Genomic DNA, 24,433 nt, shown 5'->3' on the forward strand with positions numbered 1-24,433 from the left:
GCTTTTTAATATGCTGTCTAGGTTGGTCATAGCTTTTCTTCCAGGGAGCAAGCATCTTCTAATTTCATGGCTGCAGTCACCATCTGCGGTGATTTTGGCGCCCAAGAAAACAGTCTGTCACTGTTTCCATTGTTTCCCCATCTATTTGCCATGAAGTGATGGGACCAGATGCCATGATCTTAGTTTTCTGAATGTTGAGTTTTAAGCCAACTTTTTCACTCTCCTCTTTCACTTTCATCAAGAGGCTCTTTATTTCTTCTTCACTTTCTGCACTGGGTTAGAATCACTGAATTAAGGGCAAGATCTCTGGGCTTTCCTCCTAACTCTGCTCTGGACTAAGTCTCTGCCTAAGACTGCCTTCTTTAAATGGAGAGTACTCAGAAAGTTCATATGATACAGAAGAGGCTGCATGTGACCTTGCATATGCTTAACTCTTGTTGAGCAACTAAGTTTCAAATGAACTAATATTAATTGAACAACCACTCTCTGCTTAAGTCATTGGCTATCAAAGGGTGGCTTTAGCCCCTGCTTTATCTTCACTGGCTGTGCGTTCACGCTAAGTCACTGTAGTCATGTCTGACTCTGCAACCCTATGGACTATAGCCCGCCAGGGCCCTCTGTTTATGGGATTATCCAGGCAAGAATACTGGAGTGGGTTGCCATGCCCTCCTCCCCAGGATCATCCCAACGCGGGAATCGAACCTGTATCTCTTAGGTCTCCTGCATTGGCAGGTGGGTTCTCTACCACTAGAGCCACTGAAAATCAGAGTCCGAGATCTTTTTTGACTACTTGATGGATGTATAAAATTTCCTACTGGTTCTCTATTTTTACTAAAATATGGGATAAATATATATATATTTTAGCTTTTAACTTTCACATACTTAACTTCAGCTAAAAAGAATTTCTCATAGACATGTCAGAACCCCAATAAAAAGGGAGATGTCACTTGGTAGGAAAAGGGTGAGGCATGTGTGGCCATGAGTATAGTCTGCTCTGCCCTGCTTCCTCCTTCCAATTATCTCTAGGGGGAGGTACTGCAAATACAAAACTTCTCTTAAGAAATGATTGAGAGAGCTTAAAAATAGCCTGTGAGAAAGATCCAACTTGATAGTTTCCATAATTATTTTCCTGGAAAACATTTGCAGGTAAGTAATATGGTACCAAATATATTTATAGATTTGTGTGACTATTTTTGGCTGTGCTAGGTCTTCGTTACTGCACAGGTTTTTCTCTAGTTTGAGTGTGGAGACTACTCTAGTTGAGGTGTGCAGCCTTCTCATTGTGGTTGCCTCTCTTATTCCGGAGCCCGCCCATGCTTCAGTAGTTGCAGCACATGAGCTCAGTAGTTGTGGTCCCACGCTCTAGAGTACAGGCCCAGTAGCTGTAGTGCATGGGCTTACTTGCTCCACAGCAAGTGGGATCTTCCTGGATGAGGGATTGAACCTGTGTCTCCTGCACTGGCAGGCAGATTCTTTACCACTGAGCCACCAGGGAAGCCCCTGTATGATTTTTTAAAATCCTCTTTATTGAGGTACAATTTACATGTAATAAAATTCATCGATTTAAGTATATGATTGGATGAATTCTAACAAATGTATATAGTCTCGTATCTACCATCATAATGGGGATATGGAACGTTTCCTTTACTCCCCAAAGTCCTCCTACCCTTTTAGAGTCAATCCACTCCCTTCAACCTTGTCGCTGGTTTCTGTCACTGTACAGTTCACTTCATCTAGAATTTCACATAAATGGAATTATACAAGTATGTAGTGTTTTGATTCTTTTTTATCTTTCACTTGGCATAATGCTTTTGAAATTTACTCAAGAAGTTGTACACATCATTAGCATACTCCTTTTTATTACAGAGGAGTACCCCCAAATAAAGCAGACCTCTTTTTACCCATCTACCAGTTAATAGACATTAACTTTACTGTCTGCTTTATTTACCTCTACTAGTTAATAGACATTAGGATTGTTTCCCTTTGGGGACTCTTAGGAATAGCTGTTATAAAACACTATGTACAGGTCTTTGTATGTACATACATCTCTTGGATAAATGACCTAAGAGTGGGATTGCTGTGTCATATGGTTTATGGTTAAGTGTATGTTTAGCTTTATAAGATACTATCAAATCCTTTGCCAGTGTGGCTAGAAAACCTGCAGTATGTGAGAATTGTAGTTGCTCCACATCCTCACCAACACTGGTGTTATCAGTCTTTGCATTATTGGCCATTGTGGTGGGTGGCTTTCTCATTGTGGTTTCAGTTTGCATTTCCAAGATTAGTGATGCTTTTGAGCATTTTTTCATATATGTGTGTCATTCTATACTTTGATGAAGTATATTCATGTTTTTTGCCCATGTTAAGCATCAGATTGCTTTACTACTGAATTTTAAGAATTTTTTAGGCTAAATAAAGTCCCTCATCAAATACATTTTGCATATATTTTTTTACAGTAGTTTCTATTTTCTAGAGTTCCATTGGTTTAAGTCTTGTATCTGATTCATTTTGAGTTAATTTTTTTTTTACTGTGGTGTAAGGATGAAGGTTTGTACTTTGTGTATATGAAGCCAGTTATTCTAGTTATCATTTGTTGAAAAGATTATCCCTTACCATTGAATTACTTGGCATGTTTGTTTAAAAAAAGAATGTGTAGGAAAGGCTCTATTTCTGGATAGTGTTTTCTGTTCCATTGGTTTATGTGTGTGCTTACTGATCCTGTAGTGAATATTGTAGCTTTATAATGAATCTTGAAATCAGGTAGTGTAAGTCCTCCCATTTTGTTCCTTTTCAAAGTTGGCTATTATTATTTTGACTATTCTACATAAATTCAACTTGTATCTTTCAACAAACTGGTTTATTTTGCAAAGCTGTCGACTTTGGTATTTGTGCAATACTTTTACCCCTTTCATTCCTGATATTGATAGTTTCCTCTTTTTGTTGGTCAGTCTGTCTAGAGGTTTATCAATTTTTTGAATTTTATTCTCCATCATTATGAAATGTCCTTTCTTATTTCTGGTAATAGTCCTTGTTTTGAAATCTGCATAATGTGATATTACTATAGACTTCTAGCTTTATTAATTTTTTATTTTGTATTAGGGCATAGCCAGTTTACAGTGCTGTAGTAGCTCAGGTGAACAGCAGAGGGATTCAGCCATAGATATACATGTATCCATTCTACCTCAAACTCCCCTCCCAGGTAGGCTGCCATAGAACATTGGGCATAATTCCATGCACCATATAGTAGGTCCTTGTTGGTTATCCATTTCAAATACAGCAATGTATACATGTCTATCCCAAACTCCCTAACTATCTCTTCCCCCCGACAGCCATAATAAGTTTGTTCTCTTAAGTCTGTGAGTCTGTTTTGTACGTTATCTGTATCATGTCTTTTTAGATTCCACATTTAAAGGGATGTCATATGTTATTTCTTTCTCTAACTTGTTTCACTCAGTATGACAGTCTCTGGTTGCATCCATGTTGCTGCAAGTAGCATTATTTCATTCTTTTTAATGGCTGAATAGTATTCCATTGTATATATGTACCACATTTTCTTTATCTGTTCCTCTGCTGGTGGACAGTGAGGTTGCTTTCATGCCTTGGTTTGTTTTTAATCCATTCTGAGAATGTCTACCTTTTAATCTGTGTCTCTTTTGCTGTCTTGCATATAAGGTTGTCATTACTTTCTAAATTCCATATATATGTGTTAATATACTGTATTGGTGTTTTTCTTTCTGACTTACTTCACTCTGTATAATAGGCTCCAGTTTCATTCACCTCATTAGAACTGACTCAGATGCGTTCTTTTTAATAGCTGAGTAATATTCCATTGTGAATATGTACCACAGCTTTCTTATCCATTTGTCTGCCAGTGAACATCTAGGTTGCTTTCATGTCCTGGCTATTGTAAACAGTGCTGCGATGAACTTTGGGGTGCACGTGTCTCTTTCAGATCTGGTTTCCTCGGTGTGTATGCCCAGCAGTGGGATTGCTGGGTCATATGGCAGTTCTATTTCCAGTTTTTGAAGGAATCTCCACACTGTTCTCCATAGCGGCTGTACTAGTTTGCATTCCCACCAACAGTGTAAGAGGGTTCCCTTTTCTCCATACCCTCTCCAGCCTTTATCGTTTGTAGACTTTTTTTTTTTGTAGACTTTTTAATGACAGCTATTCCAACCAGCATGAGATGGTACCTCATAGTGGTTTTGATTTGTATTTCTCTGATAATGAGTGATGTTGGGCATCTTCTCATATGTTTGTTAGCCATCTGTATGTCTTCTTTGGAGAAATGTCTGTTTAGTTCTTTGGTCCATTTTTTGATTGGGTGGTTTATTTTTCTGGTATTGAGCTGCTTGTATATTTTGGAGATTAATTCTTTGTTGGTTGTTTCATTTGCTATCATTTTCTCCCATTCTGAAGGCTGTCTTTTCACCTTGCTTATAGTTTCCTTCATGTGCAAAAGCTTTTAGGTTTAATTAGGTCCTATTTGTTTATTTTTGCTTTTATTTCCAATATTCTGGGAGGTGGGTCATAGAGGATCTTACTGTGATTTATGTCAGAGAGTGTTCTGCCTATATTTTCCTCTAGGAGTTTTATAGTTTCTGGTCTTACATTTAGATCTTTAATCCATTTTGAGTTTATTTTTGTGTATGGTGTTAGAAAGTGTTCTAGTTTCATTCTTTTACAAGTGGTTGACCAGTTTTGCCAGCACCACTTGTTAGAGATTGTCTTTTCTCCATTGTTTATTTCTGCCTCCTTTGTCAAAGATAAGCTTTTCTCCTTTTTATGCCTGCTTTTAATTTTATGAATCTTTACGATCATCTTCCTAATTTGCTGATTAGCTACACCTCTAACTTGTCAGAGTCTGCGTTCAGATAATATACTATGTCTGTTAGAAGGTTCTTTTTTGTTGTTGTTGTTAGAAGGTTCTTATGCTTTCATTTCTTTTCTTCTATTCTTTCTGTTATTATTACCATACACTTTGCTTTTAATATGCTATGATTTCCACAATTGTCATTATTTTAGCTTCAAAACAGCTATTCCTTAATTTACAAAATGAGGAGAAAGTCTTACTTACATATTTAACCATTCCTGTTGCTGTTCATTCCATTGTGAAGTTCCATAGGTATTTTAGTCTAGTGCTGCTTATTATCCAGTGTTTGAAAACTGTTGTTCCATACTTTGTTCAGTTTTCTGGTTGTTTGGGTGAAAAGGTAAATCTAATCCTTGTCACCTCCATCATAGCTAGAAGCAAAAGCTTCAGTGTATATGATTGTGCCCATAATGGATTTATGCTGGAACCTCAGGTTTTATGGCTTCCCTGGTGGCGCAGATGGTAAAGAATTTGCCTGCTACGTAGGAGACCTGGGTTTGACCCCTGGGTTGGAAAATCCCCTAGAGGAGGGCATGGCAACCCACTCCAGTATTCCTGCCTGGAGAACCCGCTAAGACAGAGGAACCTGGAGGGCTGCAGTCCATGGGGTTGCAAAGAGTCGAACACAACTGAGTGACTAAGCACACACTCAGGTTTTATGCTAACGGTTTCTTTCTATGGCCCTGACATTACTGTGTTCTGGATTTCTTTTTTTCCCCACACATATTGATTGTTCACCTCAACAAAAGTGGATAAATGTCATTTGAACATTGCTTAACATAAGGCACGTTAAGTAGTTTTTTTTAAAAAATGGGGTTCTGTTGTGAGGGCTAGTGCTCTGGGAGACCAGATATCAGCTGTTTTGGGGTATGTTCTGGTGGGACAGTGCAAAGAGTACCTGCTCTCACATATGAAAAGGGTATCTGCTCTTCCAAGATGCTAATGACCAGCGTGACACTGGATGTTCTCACAAAGTATACAGGTGGGGTTTCCCTGGCGGTCCAGTGGTTAAGACTCCTCTTTTGCTCTTTTGGCATGGCCAAAACCAAAAAAAAAAAAAAAAAGCCAAAGCCAAGTATGGAGGATTGATTTTTTTACTTCATAATGTTATTTTTCTTAGTTCCTGTGACCTAAAGTACACAGAAGGAGTACAGTCCCTCAACTGGACTAAAATTATGAAGACCATTGTTGATGATCCTGAGGGCTTCTTTGAACAAGGTGGCTGGTCTTTCCTGGAACCTGAGGGTGAGGTGCGTGAGTGTGGGGTTTCTTTTCAAGTTAGTTTTACAGGCAAATGATAAATTAATTGGGCATTGGTAGCCACTCACAAGGTTTCTTTGAGATTACAAAAACTATTGTTTGAATGAATTTCTTAGTTTTCAGAGAAAATACTTCAAATCGTCTTGCAAAAGTTGTCTAATTATTACATCTTACTAGTAATTTTAATTAAGTCTTTTTTTATCTCCTGTGTTACTCAGAGGTTTAGGTATTTTTTATTTCATTTTTCATATAAAATAGAAATAATGCTGGTGCACTCAGTGGATTGAATTAATTCATTAGGTTATTAATGAAGTAAATTTTTAAAAAAACACCCAGTATTTAGTATTATGCTTCAACTCACCAGGGGAGTGATGCTGAGGAAGGGGATTCCGAGTCTGAAATCGAAGATGAGACTTTTAATCCTTCAGAGGAAGACTATGAAGAGGAGGAGGAGGACAGTGATGAAGATTATTCATCAGAAGCTGAAGAATCAGGTGAGTCTTTATAGGGACAAGTGTTCATGACTTCCTAACCTTAGGCAATTTATACAGGGTTTTGAAGGGAATAATTTTATCATTCCATTCCATTTCCAGTCTAGTAAATCATGCTTAATATTATTCCAGATTATTCCAAGGAATCATTGGGCAGTGAAGAAGAGAGTGGAAAGGATTGGGACGAACTGGAGGAAGAAGCCCGAAAAGGTAAATTTTATTTTTTGAGGCACAAATTTCAGTATTTTGAGAGATTATTTGCCTGATAAAAGTAACATAAGTGTAAAACTGATGTGGAGTCACAGCTACAGCTTCATCGACCAGAAAAGCAAATGAGGTCTGGTGTGAATCCGTACTCTTCAGGGGGAACGATTCTGCCGACTTGGAGGCTCTTTTCATCTACTCAGCCCCCACAGTGGGTCCTTAGGCGGGATAGTCTTATCCGACTCCAAAATTAGGCTGTTCAGTTTCCAAATCTAAGTCAGATAGTAGTCTAGCTTTATGGCCCTCTTCCAGGTTAAGAATGTTTTTGTAGTACTAGTTTTAACTACTCTGAAACCAAATACCAAATATAAGTTAAATAGTACTGTACTGTATAGCCCAAGCATAGTGATAGGTCCTTTGCATAGATTACCTTTAAGCCTAAAACAGTTTTCCATTTTATAAGTAAATAAAGTCTCAGAAAGGTTAAGTACTTGCCCAAGATCATACAACTAATAAGCAACTGAGGAAAGATTTAAAGTTAAGTCTGACTCCAAAGTATGTTCTCTTCATGCTGTGTACAACAGCGTTAGATACCTAAAGCTAACACCTAGCTAACTAGTGCCTCGTTCTGTTCAGCTGACCGTGAAAGCCGCTATGAGGAAGAAGAAGAACAGAGTCGAAGTATGAGCCGGAAGAGGAAGGCATCTGTGCACAGTTCAGGCCGAGGCTCTAACCGAGGTTCCAGACACAGCTCTGCGCCTCCCAAGAAAAAGAGGAAGTAACTTCAGAACTTTGGCCCTCAGCTCCATTCTTCCTACAGCCAATCCCTGAAAATTTTACATGACATAGAAACTGTATTTTTCCTTTTTTTTTTTCTTTTGAAGTTTTGCCATTTGTGTATGGGTTTAGGGGGCCATTTGTGTGGACCAAGCTACTCGGGGAATTCCAGGCCCACCAGGACACGTGCCAATGGCCCCATCCAGATGGCAAGGGAGGAGGTGTTCTTGAAGAAGGGCAGAGGCTTCCGCTGTTAATAAATACCGTTTCATTCCTCTCTCTTCCTGTCACCTTCTGCCAGGACATTGTTGGCTTCTGACATCTTATTCTTTGATGTCTCAAAGCTATATTTCCAAGACGTTGGTACACGGTGATCTTTGCCTGCCTGTACCATGGCTCTTGACCAGCAGATTCAGTCCTCCATCCTACCCTCCTGCCATGACCTTCCTCACATCTCTTTAAGGTACATCTGTGCAGTACTCAAGAAAAGGTTCTTGGCATTTGCTGATGGTGTGAGTGATACAGCTTAGATAGGCTGACCAGGCTGGTATCTCCGTCTGAGTTCGCCTGCTTTCTTGCCTCGGGTAGATTCTGAGGTACTTCTGCTGCCTTGGAAGACATGGAAGCAGTGACACTCCCTGGCTCGGTGTCATCTCCTTACAGATTCACACATGGTACAGTGGTGGGAGCAAGATTACCATTGTTTCTTTTCTGATGTATGAGGAAAGAATGGCTGTGCCTCATATACTGCTTCTAGTGAAATCTAGAAGGAGGCTCAAAGGAGTCAACATTTAGATCTGGAAGGGGCAAGTCATGCCTTGGGCCTAGAATACCCTGATGAGAAAAGAGAAGAGGAAGGGAGGCCACATCTACAACACAGCCTCTCATCACTGCTGCTCCTTGTTTTTACTTGTCTTGCATTGTCCTGTATTTATCACAGTTTCTGTTGAACAGCTTTTTAAGTATTGGGGGAGTTTATCTTGCCATCCTCTCCCTCCTGGTTCTCTGCACCCACCTGTCCCACTGCAGTTCCTTCTGTGTTCTGTGACTTTAAGAGAAGAGGGGGGAGGGGTCTCGGATTTTGTTCATTTGTTTGTTTATTTTCTCCTTAGCAGTAGGACTTGATATTTTCAATTTTGGAAAAACTAAAAGATAAATAAACTGTGGTTTTTTTTTTGTTGTTGTTGCTGTTTTATGAATTCACCTGTGACAGTTCTTTTGCAGTTCCTAAAAGCAAGCCTGCTTCTGTCCTAGAAAAGTGCTAAGACATAGAGATTAATTCTCTTTATCCAGCTAGCATTACAAACTTTTATCATGCTGAACTTTCATGATTAAGTTGAGACATCACAGTAAACCAAATTCATGGTAGAGCAAGTTACTTTATAAGAGACTTTTTACTATGGTTCCCTCAGGGTTTAGAATGGACTAGCACTTGTTCCATCATGAAAACAAATCTTCAGTCATCTCCTTGTAAATAGCATGGAGGGCAGCAGCAGCTTGAAGGGACACCTTGAGCTTTCCTATGGGGGTGGCCTGATCTTCAGGGCTAACAACTGTGGAGAAAGGAAAAAGAAACACCAGACATCTGTATCATTCAACTGAAAAACACTTAAATACTTAATATTTTATATTAAATATTAAAATATTTTCCACATTAGGTGCTGGGGGGATACTACACAAGGCTACTACCTCCTATTTTAGTGGGATTCAACCTGATGGGAGACGATGGAAAACAATCATTACAATATAGTATAGCTGGTGCTGGGATGAAAACTCAGTGTACTTTGGGAACACAAACATGACACCTCATCCAGAATGGAAGAATCAGAAAAGGCCTTCTGGAGACAATCGCTTTGTCTTCAAAAAGTAAAAGATACTCTAAGCATGTACAGCATGTGCCAAGATTTGAAAACAAGTTTGAAAAACTATAAGAGATGGCAGAAATTAAACTATTGATAAGCAGGATCTAGATCATAACAGGCCATTTGTCTTGTAAGAAATGTGGTTTTAATTGAAGGTATTAGAAATGACAGTTTTTTATTTGGGTTCCAAAAAGTGACTCCACTCTGGGGAATATATTCTAAGGGGGCATGAGTAAATCAGGGAAGGTAGTTAATGAGGTTATTGAAATAATTCAGGAGAGAAAAGGGTTCTGAAGTTTCAACAGTGGAGGTAGGGACAGATTCAGAACACTTAATGTTGGGACTGAAGACATTAGAATCAAAGATGACCATTGTGGATGGGTTAGGGGAACTGCATAGTAGACAGTTTCAGAACAGATTGGATAAGGAAGGTCAGAAAGGCTGTTTAAACTTGCTTGAAATTAAAACAATGGGTCTTTTCAAAAGCTCCCTGTCTCAAATACTGGAGGAGATTCATAATGGATGCTAGTTGCCAGGAGGTGTATGGGATAAGATATACAACTGACGCATGATTTAGAAAAACAGCAGTAGGGGTTTCAATCCAAATTGTCTCATCAACTATGTAGTAAGTATGTATTAAAGGTCAAAAATACTCATTATTAGGATTATTCCCTTATACATAAATAGAACTGAGGAGCACCAAAATGTATGACTCACTGTCTAGATCTTGCTCTAGGACGTCTCTTCCTGATACCAGGATTGGCCACAGTTCCAGATATGCGTAGCCTACTTCTTGACATTCTTTCTTTTCCTCCTCAATAGGATCACTTACTACTGTAAACTTTAAACTAAAGGAGAAAATATCCATTTAACTCAGTACTACTGATACACTTAGGCTTAAAAAAAAGGGATAAAAGTAATCATAAATTATACATTGTATTCCCTGAATCACTCTTCCTCCATCTTATAAGAATGCAATGGCAAAAGACTGAGAAATTGGTATGACTTAAATAACAACAGGCTTGGAGGGAACTAAGACATGAGGTAAAGTAGTTGGTTAAATTGTCTCAAAACTACTGAAAGATACATTTCCTTGTAAGATGGTTTACAGCTTTGCTGAATGATTAGATGGGCAGTGGAGGTGTTACACAAAAAAAGATTATGGAAATTAGAAAAGGTTTTTATATTTGTAAATAACAGTTTTATACCAAGCCTGAGCAGAGTAAAGGAAACAATACAGAATTACAAAATGAATATAAAAAAGTAAGAGTTGTAAACCTTGGAAGATGATACAGTAAAGATCATAACACAGTTCCTCCCAAGCAGTGAGCAATTAACAATTATAGAACCCACCTCAGATACTAAAATCCACAAATGCTCAAGTCCTTTGTATAAAATGCTATTGGATTTGCATATAGAATATAATTTAATTCATCTCTAGATGACTTATAGCTAATACAATGTAAATACTATTATAAATAGTTGTAAATACAACGTAAATGTTAAGTAAATAGCTGCCAGGACATGGCAAAGTTAAATTTTGCTTTTTGGAACATCCTAAAATCTAGAATTGTATTTTCAAATATTTTCATCCATTGTTAGTTGACTCCATGGATGTGGAACCTGCAGATACAGGAAGCTGACGGTATTAGTCTAGCAAAGAATAAATGAATTCCAGAAACAGACCTATTAAAATTTTTAGGTAAAATTTACATGACACAAATTCACCATTTTAACCATTGTAAAGTGTACAATTCAGTGGGTCTTTTTTTAGTATAACCATAATGTTGTACAAGCATCACCATGATCTAATTCTAGATCATGTTCACCACCATGAAACCTACACCCTTAACCAGTCACTCCCCATACTCTCCCTCAGTTCTGGTGACCACTAATCTCCTTTCTATCTCTCTGGATTTGCCTCTTCTGGATATTTCATATTCCTATTCCCTTTTTCAAAACAAATATTGGTGGCCCATAGTTCTACGGGAGCAAGAATAGGACCAAAAATTCAAGCATTTTAAATCACAAATTTAAATATGAGAAGCTGAAAAGAAATTCTAAAAGTGATGCATTTATGGCTACTAAGCAATATGTATTTGTAGTTATGTTTCTGTATCAGTACTAAGAACTTCAACAATGCAAAGGGATAATGCTGACTCCTCCACCTCAGCTTTCCCAGGAAACAGATGATAACTTGCATCACCACTTGCTGCATGCAATACCGAGTGCCTTAGGGAAACTACGTTATTTCTGCAGCATCCTCTCTGGAGCCTTCAAGTTAAGTATTATCTCAAACATCATAGAGCTAGTAACTGAAAGAGTCAAGATTAAAAACCAAGTCTGTGTGATTACAAAGGCAACATTCTATCACTATGGGCTTTTCTGGGCTTCCCTGATAGCTCAGTTGGTAAAGCATCCACCTGCAATGCAGGAGACCCCAGTTCAATTCCTGGGTCAGGAAGATTCCCCTGGAGGATAGGCTACCCACTCCAGTATTCTTGGATTTCCCTTGTGGCTCAGCTGGCTAAGAATCAGCCTGCAATGCAGGAGAACTGGGTTTGATCCCTGGGTTTGGAAGATCCCCTGGAGAAGAGAAAGGCTATCCACTCCAGTATTCTAGCTTGGAGGATTCCATGAACTGTATAGTCCATGGGGTCATAAAGGATTGGACACGACTGAGTGACTTTCATTTTCACTTTCATTGGGCTTTTAGAAAAGTAATGGATTAGAACACCAGTCCCATACTAGCTCTTACACACACACATGGAAAGGAGGTAAGCTTGCCAGACTCTGACAAAAACAAACAAAAAATAGATGTTCATATAAATTTGATTTTCAAAATTCTGCTAGACAACAAGAAAATTTTCAGTCTATGTATATCCAATACATTTCATCTGGAACCTCTAAAAGGAGGGCTCCTCAGATTATAGGAATATGATGCTCGGCTTTCCTAAAACTTAAGAGTAGACTCAAATTTTACTTCAAAGTATTCCTGTAGAGAAATCATTTTTAACTCAAAATATAAAATTGCTATTATAAAGGCATAATATTTGGTAAGCTAACAATGGTACTGTGTTTGCAAGAAATGAATCAAATTATTCTAGAGTGTCAAGGCAGTTTGTCCTTTCTGTAGGGGGCACTGAGTGTTGACGTCAATTGCTGACTCAAAAAAAAAAAGCGCTTATCAGAGGCTGGCATGGGTGAAAAATGAACTAATCCTATGAGATTATATAATTTATCAGGTAGTCAGTCACAAGCATAAATTACTCAAGTTGATGAGAAATTAATTAGAATATTAATATGAAAGAAGTTATTAAAATACTCCACATCAGCACAAAACCAGACTTAAACTCCTGAATTCTTGTGTGATGTTTCCTGTCTTTAGAAATAGGAAGCAGATGCTTACTGTCCTTGCTCAGGATCTTGTCCAATCAGCATGGTGAACAGAAACTGCCTCCGTTCTTTTTGCTCCACTGGGTCCAGATCTATCACTGTATTAAGGGTAAGTGGGAGAAAAGAAAAGAATCATATACTGTTGCTATTTGGGCACTAAGACTTTTATAAATGGTATGTGCAAAACAGTGATTTAAACCAGACACCTGGCAAGCATGGGTGCCCAGGAGCCAGCTACTTGTTTTCATAAATAAAGTTTTATTGGACACAGCCATCTCTTTCCTGTGTGGTGGCTTTCCAACTATAATGATAGAGTTGAAGAGTTGTGACAGAGACTGTTTGGCCCACAAAGCCTAAAATATTTACTATGTGGCCCTTTAAGTGCTTCGAGTACTGATAGAAAGGAAGCCTTAAAATCCATGTCTTAAGCTGTTCTGCCAAAGGCCAAGATAAATGTGCTCCCCCCACTCCTCAACTGGAAGAATTCTAGGAGACTGGCTTTTTTTTTTTAGGGCTGCCTAGAAATTTGGGTTTTGAGGTAGGTTCAACTCAAGGTGCCTGATTCAACATCCATTCCCCTCTTCCTCCTCATTTTTACACAAGACTGTTGCAGCCTCAAATAAATTAGCCTATGTTTGCTAGTCTCTAGTTGAGCTAGGTTTGGCCACATGATGGAGTTCTGCCCACTGGGCTGTGTGAAATCTTGGAGGTATTCTTCCTTTCTGCAGCTGCTATTAAGGACCATGAGGCAAATGAAAGGATGAAAGAAGGCCACAAGGGGGATGGGAAGGCAAGATGGGAGTTTGGGTCATGTGCCAAACTATGATGCAGGGATAGGATGCACTTTTTTAAAGGTCAGGGGTGGGATAAGGGGTTGAAAAATAAAGAATGAGAAGAAGCTATTAGAAATTTAAAAAAAAAAAGAAAAAACCTAGTCAATGACTGGAAGATAAAATTAAGGAAGTATCTCCTACCCCTGTCAAAAAAATAAAAGAGAAATAAAGAAAAAAGCAGAGGTAGAGTTACAGAGGAAAGTGATAAAATCAGAGGATCAATTTGGAAGATCCAAAATTCTACTAAGAAAATGAGAAAATGTAGGGGGAACAAAGTTATCAGAGAAAGGAAAACAAGTTTCCTAGAACTAAAAGCCATGAGCTTCCAGATTTAAAGAGCCCACTGAATGGCCAGAACAATTAAAGAAAATATATGCACATGATTCTGAAATTTAAGAGCACTAAAAATAAAGAGAAAATATTAAAGTCTTCTGGGGAGGTAGGAGGTAGTTTTCATATAAGAGCTAGACTCCAGGTCTGGACCTAGAAGATCATGGACCAACAGCTTTGAAATTCTGAATGAAAAAGTTTTCAACATAGATTTTTATACTTGGTCTAATCATCAATCAAATAAATATGTGGATTTATTTGAGAATAGATTTATTTGCATGAATAGAGATTTCATGCAAGACTTTCTCAAAATATTTACTTCCAATGTACTCTTTCTTTAAAAGCTACTCAAAAACATGATCCATTAGAATATAATAAATCAGATAGAGGGTGACTTAGGACCCAGGAGATAATAAATGCAGTAATAAAAGAGAATTAACTCTCCAAATGGGGCAGCAGTGGGATAGTAGAGGAGAAGAACAAGAAGATAAAGAGATAGCTTCAGGAAAAAAAAAAAGATAAATTATATGGTAGGTTGTTTATTTTAAAATTTAAAAATCTGCTGGAGGATGTAGAAAGAATCAAAACAGGTATAACAACAACAAAAAAAAGAAAATGAAAAATTGAGACCACAATGATACAAAAAAGAAATTATATCATGGTGTGCAACTTGGCTCTATAAGAATATTTGCATAGTCACAATAATAGAAACAATTAGAACTACTTAAAAGTTAAATAAAATTATGATCCAACTGTATGGGAGAAAGAGAACATGGATGTGATGTAAGAGAGACAAATTTTATGTGCCTAGATAGGAAGTCAGCAGATAATGTCTAAAATTACTGAATCAGGAAACTACAAAAGAAACATTTCCTCAGAAACACGGGGTTAAATAACAGGAGAAAGAAGAAATAGCAGAAAAAGTGAAAAGTGGAGTGGTGGACTGAGGAAGGGGTCAGAGAGGGGTGAGGGGGAGTGATTTGTAGAGAATGAATGGAGCAAAGGACTGCTTTATTTTAATAAAAAAAATCTTTCTAGGCCTATTTGATATTTTTAAACCATATGCATACATTACTTTGATAAATAAAAGAAAACGGTTAGATCCACCCCAGCAGAAGCCCAGAACAGTTCGGATGCCTCAGGCTACACAACTGTCAGCTTCCCCTCCCGCTGATCACGAGGGACACCGCACCCTTGCTGAAGTGGAAGTAGATCTCTTCTCCTGCTCTCGGTTTCCTCAGGGATACTGGAGTCTCCGTCTCTGACAAGGGCAGATCGTAGAACTTGTATTCCACGTACACCTGTTCCACGTTCTCATCACACATCACTTCAGCCTCTGGGTAGAAGGCCAGGGAGACGATTTCAACGCACATCTTCTCTGAACTCTGACAAGGAAAATATTCATTTCCTATAAGTCAGTGGTGCCAGTGTTTATATTCCATTTAATGAACACACTACTCTGTAATCACAGGCACACTCCACCTAACATACTACTCCTTCTTGAGAATCAATTTACAGGCACCTAAAGCTGGCACCAAGAGACCACTTGGCTGAATTGGCACTGCTAGTCATGGGAAATTGGTAAAGAGAATCCAGGTCCTCTATCTCCCAGTCCAGAAAATCATTTCTCCAGACCAGCTTTTCTCAGCCATCACCACAGACAGAAAGAATCAAGAAACTTTCTGAGAAAAGATTGTTTTCTTAAACTTTCTTGACAAACAACAATCCAGCTCTTTCCCGCAGTTAGATCCTTAGAGAACTGCCAATTGAGTGGCTGTTTTAGCCACTAAAGCAAAGGGCTGCCCAGTGCTCCCTGGGCTCCCATCGACACCCTGCCAAGTACAGGGCACAGAGCAGACCACCCCGCACTCCAGCTCTTTGAGCTCTGCTTCAGACTTGCTGCCATGGCCAACATCCTCTCTTACTACATGTAATACAAACTATTATTTTGTATTCTATTCTATCTCAGTTTTTGGTTTATTTGTTTTAGTTCCAGCTGGATCCTTTATTTTTATTTCGTTTTCCACTACAGGATGTCAACTCACAGTTGGAAAACATTGTACCACAGTTATGACATGATAGCCATTAGCCACATGTGGCTACTCAGCACTCGAAACGTGGCTAATCTGAATTGAGATATGCTATAAGTATAAAATTCATGCACAATTTTGAAGACTTTGCATTAAAAAGGAATATAAGATATCTCAATAATTATTATATATTGATTTGATGTGGAAATGGTGATTCTTTGGATATATTAGATTAAATAAAATACACTATTAAAATTAATTTCACTTGTTTCTTTTTATACTTTTAATGTGGACACTAGATAGAAAACTTTATATTACATTGGTGGCTCACATTATAATTCTGTTGGACAGCACTTCATAGACGGTAAGCTCCATAGGTTCTAGAACCCTAACTCTGTTTTGCTAACCCCTTTAAACCTAATATCTAACATACCACTAATTTGTTTTGTTATCTCTCCATGTCAACGAGATCTAAATTTTTAAAAATTACTTTGACTCTTTCCCTCACAGTTGTTCTCATTCCATTAAACTGAGGATGTTGGGGGGAAAGTTTTCATAAAACTGTGAGAAAAAAAAGCCATTACAGGGTGAGAATATAAATTAGTATCATTTGGGGGATGATAATGTGGTAGAATCCATCGAAATTTAAAGAGCACATTCCTTTTGAAATCAGCAGTTCCACTTCTAGGAATCTATTCCACAAAGACATTTACCAAGAACAAAATAGTACACATGAACAAAGGTGTTACTGAAGCATTATTTCCTCCCTCTTTTCTTCTTTTATTGTAGATACCTGGCTGTACAGAAACAAAAACAACAAGGTCTGCACACAGGGCAAATTCTGCAAAAGCTAGGTGCAGTCACCAAACATTTGATCCTCTCAAGGCTCATTTGTAAAGGCTGGCTATGAGATTTTACAGGGGAACCTCCCCCCACCCCCACCCCCACCCCACCCACCTTTACTTAGATAAAACTGACATATAACATTCCCTTGCTTTCCAGTACCTTAGATCAAGGGTCCCCAACCTCCTAGATCTAAAGCCTGGTGATTTGAGGTGGAGATGATGTAATAATAACAGAATTAAAGTGTACAATTAATGTAACGTGCTTGAATCATCCCCATGCCACCCCCACCCCAGTCTGTGGAAAAATCGTTTTCCACGAAACCAAGTTTTTGCTACCAAAAAGGGTGGAGACCTCTGCCTAAGATGAACCAAACTATTTGCTACCTCAAGGCTTTACATTTGCCATTTCCTCTACCTGAAGTAATTATCCCCCAAGGATTCCCTTCTCATTCCTCAGATCAGCTGAAATGTCCTCTCCTCAGAGAATTCTTTCCTTACTACCTCATTTAACTCAACTTTCCCCATTATTATTATATCACCCAATTTGCTTTCTCGGTAGTATTTAGAATCAGCAAGTATCTGTTTGTTCAGTGATTTATATCTGTTTTCACTCAGTAGAATGTAAGATTCAAAGAGGAAAGGACTAAGTCTATCTTATTTACCATATTGCAGCCACAGAGCCTGGCAAATAATAAGACAGGTAACTCCATGATTGCTTGTTGAAGGACTCGGGTCCTGTGAGGATTATATGGATGCAACTAGAGACTATCATACTAAGTGAAGTAAGTCATAAAGAGAAAGACAAATACCATATGATATCACTTATATGTGGAATCTAAAACATGACACAAATGAATCTATCTAGGAAACAGACTCACAGACATAGAGAACAGACTCATGGCTGCCAAGGGGGAGAGGGTTGGGGGAGCCATGGAGTGAGAGATTGGGGTTGGCAGATGTAAGCTATTACATACAGAAAGGATAAACAGAAAGGGCCTAAGCTATAGCACAGAGAACTATATTTAATATCCTATGATAAACCATAATGGAAAGGAATATAAAAAAGAATGTGTATATACACATTCTTTTTTATATTTGGCCACCTAATGTGAAGAACTGATTCATTTGAAAAGACCCTGATGCTGAGAATGACTGAAGTTTGGAGGAGAAGGGGACAGCAGAGGATGACATGGTTGGATGGCACCACTGACTCAACAGACATGAGCTTGAGTAGGCTCTGGGAGTTGGTGATGGACAGGGAGGCCTGGCGTGCTGCAGTCCATGGGGCCGCAAAGAGTCAGACATGACTGAGTGACTGAACTGAATGGAACTGAATATATGTATAACTGAGTAATTTTGCTATACAGAAAATAACACAACATTGTAAATCAACTATACTTCAATTAAAAAATAAAATAAAAGTTAAAACAAACTAGTGAATATATGAAACAGAAAGAGACACACAGATAAGAGAACAAACTAGTGGTTACCAGTGGCGAGGGGAAGGCAGGGAGGGGCATGATAGGAATAGGGATTAAGCCGTAAAACTACTATGTATAAAACAAATGAGCTGCAAGGATATATTGTACAAGCCAAGGAATATAGCCAATATTTTATAATAACTATGAATGGATAATAACCTTTAAAAATTGTGAATCACTGTTATACACCTGAAACTTATAAACTATTATACAGCTATACCTTGTGGTGATGTGATTTAGTTCACTAAGCCATATCCAACTCTTGCAACCCCATAAACTGTAGCCTTCTAGGCTTCTCTGTCCATGGGATTCTCCAGGCAAGAATACTGGAGTGGGTTGCCATGCCCTTCTCCAGGGGATCTTTCTGACCCAGTAATTGAACCTGGGTCTCCTGCATTGCAGGCAGATTTTTTTTTTTACCAATTGAGCTATCTTTTAAAAAAGAAAAACTTTTTCAAAAAAGAAAAATGCATGTTTCAGAATAATATGGACCAAAACTGTTTTGAATAATGAGAGAAACTGGACGAAGAGTACATGGTACCTCTCCATACATTTTTTTTGTAACTGTTTACAAAGCTATAATTATTTCAAAATAAAAAGCACTGTAAAATAATAATATGTACAGTTGATCTATAGTTTGATGTCATTTATATAATTAGTAATATTATATATGTAACTAGTAGTATTAACCATATTAACAACTGAAATATATATTAACTCATTTGAACTTGCTAGCAGAACCCCTAAGAGCAGTTAGTTATTCAGCATTAGTGACAGACAGATAGCTACCTTTGGCTTATTCAAGTGTGCTAGCTAATTTTGAGGGAAGAGAAGGGCAGAGTTCCTAAAACTAATTAATACACATAACGGGTCAAGAAATCTTCAATTCCTGAACTTAAGAGTATAAGAAAATAGAATAAGCCTCTATTTTATTGGTTCTTGATATATACTATATACACTACGGCTAAGAGACAGTAATCTGAGGCCATAGAGCAAATGGAAATAATTGCTCTTTTCTCATTAGGAGATGTTAATAAGAGGATGTGGCGGGGGGTTAGCTGTATGGTCCACTCAGTAGGAGACTGACTCCTGAGATCAGGAACAGAACTTCATATGGAGGAAACCATGAGGTTTGGATTGAGATCCCTTCCTGGGGATTCTTGGAAGTACAGAAGGCCTTTAGGGACCTTGTGCTGATTAATAGAGCCTACTCTGGAACAGTCCTACTCACAGCCCATGATAAAGGAACTCTTCTAATTCTGGACTTTAAGAGAGGGAGTTAAAGACCCAAATGTACTATGACTGCTTTGCTTTTTTTTTTTTTTTTATCAGTACAAGGGAAAGACATTTGTGAAAGTTCTTAAAGTTGTAACCTATACAACTGACATGGCAGTTAGAAGGGAAATGACACCCCTCTGTCTGGATCTCCTCCGCTTAGGGCTTTGTCCTTCCTTGTAGGGGCCACTACCACACCATAGAAGCTTGCATTGGGAAACTAAAGTATTTCAGAGAGGAGATAGACTGTTGCCACCATCAACATCATCATCACTATCATTTAATTTGTCCCAAGCACTATATTAAACCCTTATCATATAGTACCTTATTTAAATCTTTCCACATGGCTATAAAGTGGGCATATATATCACCACTTTACAACCTCAATATGCATAGCAGCATTATTTACAATAGCCAAGACACATGGAAGTAATCTAAATGTCCATCAACAGACAAATAAAGATGTCGTGTGTGTGGGTATGTGTGTGTATACACACACTGGGCTTCCCCGGTGGAGCTAGTGGTAAAGAACCCACTTGCCAATGCAGGAGATGCAAGAGACGCAGGTTCCATCCCTGGGTCGGGAAGATCTCCTGGAGGAGGGCATGGCAACCCACTCCAGTATTCTTGCCTGGAGAACCCCATGGATAGAGGAGCCTGGCAGGCTACAGTCCATGGGGTTGCAAAGGGTTGGGCATGACTGAAACAACTTAGCACAGCACAACACATGAATATATACACTATGGAATATCACTCAGCCATAAAAAGAAGGAAATAATGTCATTGCAACAATGTTGGTGGACCTAGAGATTATCATATTAAGTGAAGTGAAACAGACAAACGTCATATGATATGACTTATATGTGGAATCTAAAATATGATACAAATGAATTTATTTACAAAACAGAAATAGACTTGGACATAGAAAACAAATCTAGGGTTACCAAAGGGGAAAGGAGGGAGGGATAAATTAGGAGTATGTGGTGAGCAGATATAAACTACTATATATAAAATAAAGAACAAGGACCTATTGTGTAGGACAGGGAACTATATTCAATATCTCGTAATAACCTATAATGGAAAAGAATCTGAGAAAGAATATATATAACTGAATCACACTGCTATACACCTGAAGCACTGTAAATAAACTATACTTCCATTTAAAAAATATTACCACTTTACAGACGAGGAAATAGATCCTAACAGAGGTTAAATAACTCCCCCCAAATGGTATAGATATTAATAGCAGAGGCTGGATCTAAACCACTTTTGTCTGAACCACATTTCCATGTTCCTAAACATTATATTCTCTTGCCTCCTCCATTGCTGTGGCTGACTCCAGGCAGAAGAGGGACTGTCTCTGGACCTTCAACCTCTTTCATCTTTCATGCCCAGCTATTTTGAAATACAAATAGGATTGAGTATGAAGCAGGAAAGACAAGGCTGGGCCCAAAGACAGCCTATATACGTCCTTATTTTGCACTTAATGAGTCGATGAACATGGAGAAATGGCATCTAAAACAGAAACTTTTAGCATCTGAACAAGAAACTCTGACCACGAAAACCATGGCACATGCACAGTAAAAATGTACAGTCTGCTGATAACCCTGTTTGACCTTCCCCTGCGGGGCTTGACTAGTAAGGGAAAACAGTTCTTAGAGCACTTGTACAATGTCCTCAGGAAATACATGCGTGAGACCCAGAGCTGATGCAACCTGGGGCAGTCCAGGCCATACTTCAACCCTCCCCTCAATGAATATTCCACCCCTAATCAAAAACACTCCCATCCATTCAAAGGGCTAAAAACAGGATAAGAGGGGGATCAAAAAATCTTGTGGCATGCCCCTCATTTGTGAGGAGGCCTGTACTCTGAGTGTGTAACTTTTGCTTCTGTCTCAATAAACGGCTTCTTTTTTATTTAAAACAAATTGTATTTATTCAGGCTATGCTGCACAGCTTGTGAGGTCTTTGTTCCCTGCCCAGAGATTGAATCTGGGCCACAGCAGTGAAAATGCCAATCCTAACCACTGGACCACTAAGAAATTTTCCCCTGCTCCTTTGTTCTCTTTAATCCTCACCCTTGGTGTGGTTTTTTTTTTCCCTTTGTGGTTTGTGTTACCCATCCAAATTCTTATGGATGAGTTGAACAAGAGCCTGGGCTTTTTTTTCTTTTGGCTGCACCATGCAGCTTGTGGGATCTCAGTTTCCCCACCAGGGACTGAACCCAAGCCATGGCAGTAAAAGCACGGAATCCTAACCATGAGACCACCAGGGAACTCCCAAACCTGAACTTTGGATAAAGTTTTTCTGGTATCAAGTGTACATGTGTCTGTGTTTTAACTTGATAACAACACTAATTTTTACTAAATATGATCAGATTTCATGTTTAGTTTATCAAGTGACATTTTTGGGTACATAAAGGTTTTCTAACAGACCTCATTTATGAGTATTTAATTTAGGGTAATTTTTATTTTAATTATTTCCGTGCTGGGTCTTCATTGCTGGGTGTGGGTTTTCTCTAGTTGTGGAGAGCATGGGCTACTCTTGACTGCGGTGTGCAGCTTCTCATCGCAGTGGTTTCGCTTGTTGAGGAGCCCAGCCTCTAGGTACGTGGACGTCAATAGTTGTGGTACACGGGCTGAGTTGCTCTGCACCAAGTGGAATCTTCCTTGACCAGGGATCGAACCTGTCTCCCCTGCCCTGGCAGGTGGGTTCCTAACCGCAGGACCACCAGGGAAGTCCTAGGGTAATATTTTTAATGTCACCTGTCTGACTTGTGGTTCCAAATTTGCTGATCAGCTGACTGCTTTTTGGGTTGATCTGAGAGGTACACAGTTTAGAAAACTTGACTCAAGTTCCACTTCTTTCATTAACTACCACTATAATCCTGGACACATCACCTGGTCTTCTTCACCTTATAATGGCTAAGGCGTTATGGTCTAGTTCTAATTCTATGGCTCTGATCTGTCTTACAAACATTTCTCAAGATATTAGTTACATAGTGTCTAAAAAAGATATGACAGATAAAAGTTCAGAAAATAAACTTTACTATCTGCCATATTAACGGCCCGAGTCTACTGCACTCGAACTGTTTCTCCCCACTCCAATATCCTTTATTTTTCTATAAAACCTCAGTACAATTTCTGACTTTCAAGGAAGAGTTTTCTGATCTCTACAAAAGCAACAGTAATTTTCCTGTTTGGAATTCTCACAAACCCTAGAGTTATATCACATAATCTATCCACTTGATTCTAGATAGCCCTATGCTTTCCTTTATTGTTTCTAATAAGGTTCATAATTCTCAACTAGATTTTAATCTTTCATTCAGTCACTCATTCAACAAATACTTATTGACTGCCTACAAATGTACAAGGGAGCATTCTAGCAGCTAGAGTGATTGTCTTCTATCTCATCTATAACTTCACAATATTCCAATAAAATGACTGTGAATATACCTGTGAATATTTATTCGTGTGTGTGTGTGTGTGTGTGTGTGTGTGTGTGTGCGCGCGCGCAGCCTCAATTAGTTACAAAAGACATTTGAGGCCAAAATGCTTAATATATAATTGTAATTACAGGTTTTAAAGGTTGAATAAAAACCTTCAGAAACAATGATCTCTCTGAACCCTCCCAGAAAGAATCCTTTCCTTTCTTCCAGCTTCTACCTCCCAAAGTAAACCTGCTCTCTTAAATTAGATTTAAAGAAAGGGGTGTCACAGGCTGGGTAAATCGCAGTTGACAATGAAGGAAGTAGGTAAGGGATCCAAAGAAGAGAGACAAGTGTTGAAGTCAGTGCCAAATCAAGAAAATGATCCTTTCATCTGCCTGTATCAACAGACTTCCACTCAATCACAGTGTAAATTTAACTAAATAACTTGAGTTTCCCATCTGGTTCATTACAACGGGATTTGAACTTCGCACACATGGCCATTGAGCACACTGTCATTACTTACAATCTTGGCTCATGCACAATGGTTGCCCCAGTGTACTTACCGCCTTAGGACATTTCTGAGATACAGGTGTTACTATCTCATCGCTGTCTGTACTTTGTGCTTCACTGACTTCAGAAGCTTGTTCACAGAATTCTTTATCTGTCAGAGAAGAGACTAGTTACAGAGCTGTTTTGGAGCATGCTGTCTAGCCCAGAAAAGACTTAGAACCTATATCTTCAATTTACAGTCTAGGTACTAATTCTGAGTACCTAGATTTTGGCTGTAGTTACTAAGAATCCAACCCTTTTTTTTTTTTTTTAAGTTTCACTTCTTCAGAAAATTACCAAACACATAAGGTTCACTTCTGAAAAATAGAAAAGGAAGGAAGGTAGATAGTAGGTAAAGAGAAAATTTGTCCTTTCAGGGACTGGAGAAAATTACTAAGCAAGGAAAAACAGTATAATCAAGATGCAGGAGATTATATTTTACAAAGACTGGCATCAAACAGTATCTCTCATCCCACATGCTCTTTCTTACAATGTGATCTTGATACTCCTAAAACTTTTTTAAAGGCAGGTATTTTTATCTACTTATTTTTAAATTTTCATTTTATATTAGATTATAGTTGACTTACAATGCTGCATTAGTTTTAGGTATACAGCAAAATGATTTAGTTGTACATATACATATATTTATTCTTTTTCAGATTCTTTTCCCATATAGGTTATTACAGAGTATTGTAGAGATCCCTGTGCTATACAATAGGTCCTTGTTGATTTTCTATTTTATATACAGTAGTGTATACATGTCAGTCCCAAACTTCTAAGTTATCCCTCCCCTCCAC

The 24,433-nt window shown here is 38.4% G+C and overlaps 2 protein-coding genes across 4 annotated transcripts in view; one reads left to right on the plus strand and one right to left on the minus strand.

Moving 5' to 3' along the window:
- The window catches only part of SUPT16H (SPT16 homolog, facilitates chromatin remodeling subunit), a 35,996-nt gene extending 27,215 nt beyond the window's left edge, over nt 1-8,781 (plus strand). Inside the window, exons 23-26 of the mRNA XM_020893329.2 lie at nt 5,994-6,123; nt 6,498-6,627; nt 6,757-6,834; nt 7,465-8,781. Of these exons, the coding sequence (XP_020748988.1) occupies nt 5,994-6,123; nt 6,498-6,627; nt 6,757-6,834; nt 7,465-7,610 (484 nt within the window). The 3' untranslated portion in view covers nt 7,611-8,781. The remainder of the gene's footprint in view (nt 1-5,993; nt 6,124-6,497; nt 6,628-6,756; nt 6,835-7,464) is intronic.
- Nucleotides 8,782-8,964: 183 nt separating this feature from the next.
- The window catches only part of RPGRIP1 (RPGR interacting protein 1), a 57,452-nt gene continuing 41,983 nt past the window's right edge, over nt 8,965-24,433 (minus strand). For all 3 annotated transcript variants that reach the window (XM_020893331.2, XM_070468892.1, XM_070468891.1), the window contains 5 exons: nt 23,651-23,748; nt 15,219-15,411; nt 12,877-12,961; nt 10,185-10,315; nt 8,965-9,158 (listed from right to left, as the gene is read on the minus strand). In XM_020893331.2, coding sequence (XP_020748990.2) covers nt 9,046-9,158; nt 10,185-10,315; nt 12,877-12,961; nt 15,219-15,411; nt 23,651-23,748 — 620 coding nt within the window. In that variant the 3' untranslated portion in view covers nt 8,965-9,045. The remainder of the gene's footprint in view (nt 9,159-10,184; nt 10,316-12,876; nt 12,962-15,218; nt 15,412-23,650; nt 23,749-24,433) is intronic.

This window comes from Odocoileus virginianus, chromosome 6 (assembly GCF_023699985.2).
Source record: "Odocoileus virginianus isolate 20LAN1187 ecotype Illinois chromosome 6, Ovbor_1.2, whole genome shotgun sequence".
In the NCBI taxonomy this organism is placed as follows: domain Eukaryota; kingdom Metazoa; phylum Chordata; class Mammalia; order Artiodactyla; family Cervidae; genus Odocoileus; species Odocoileus virginianus.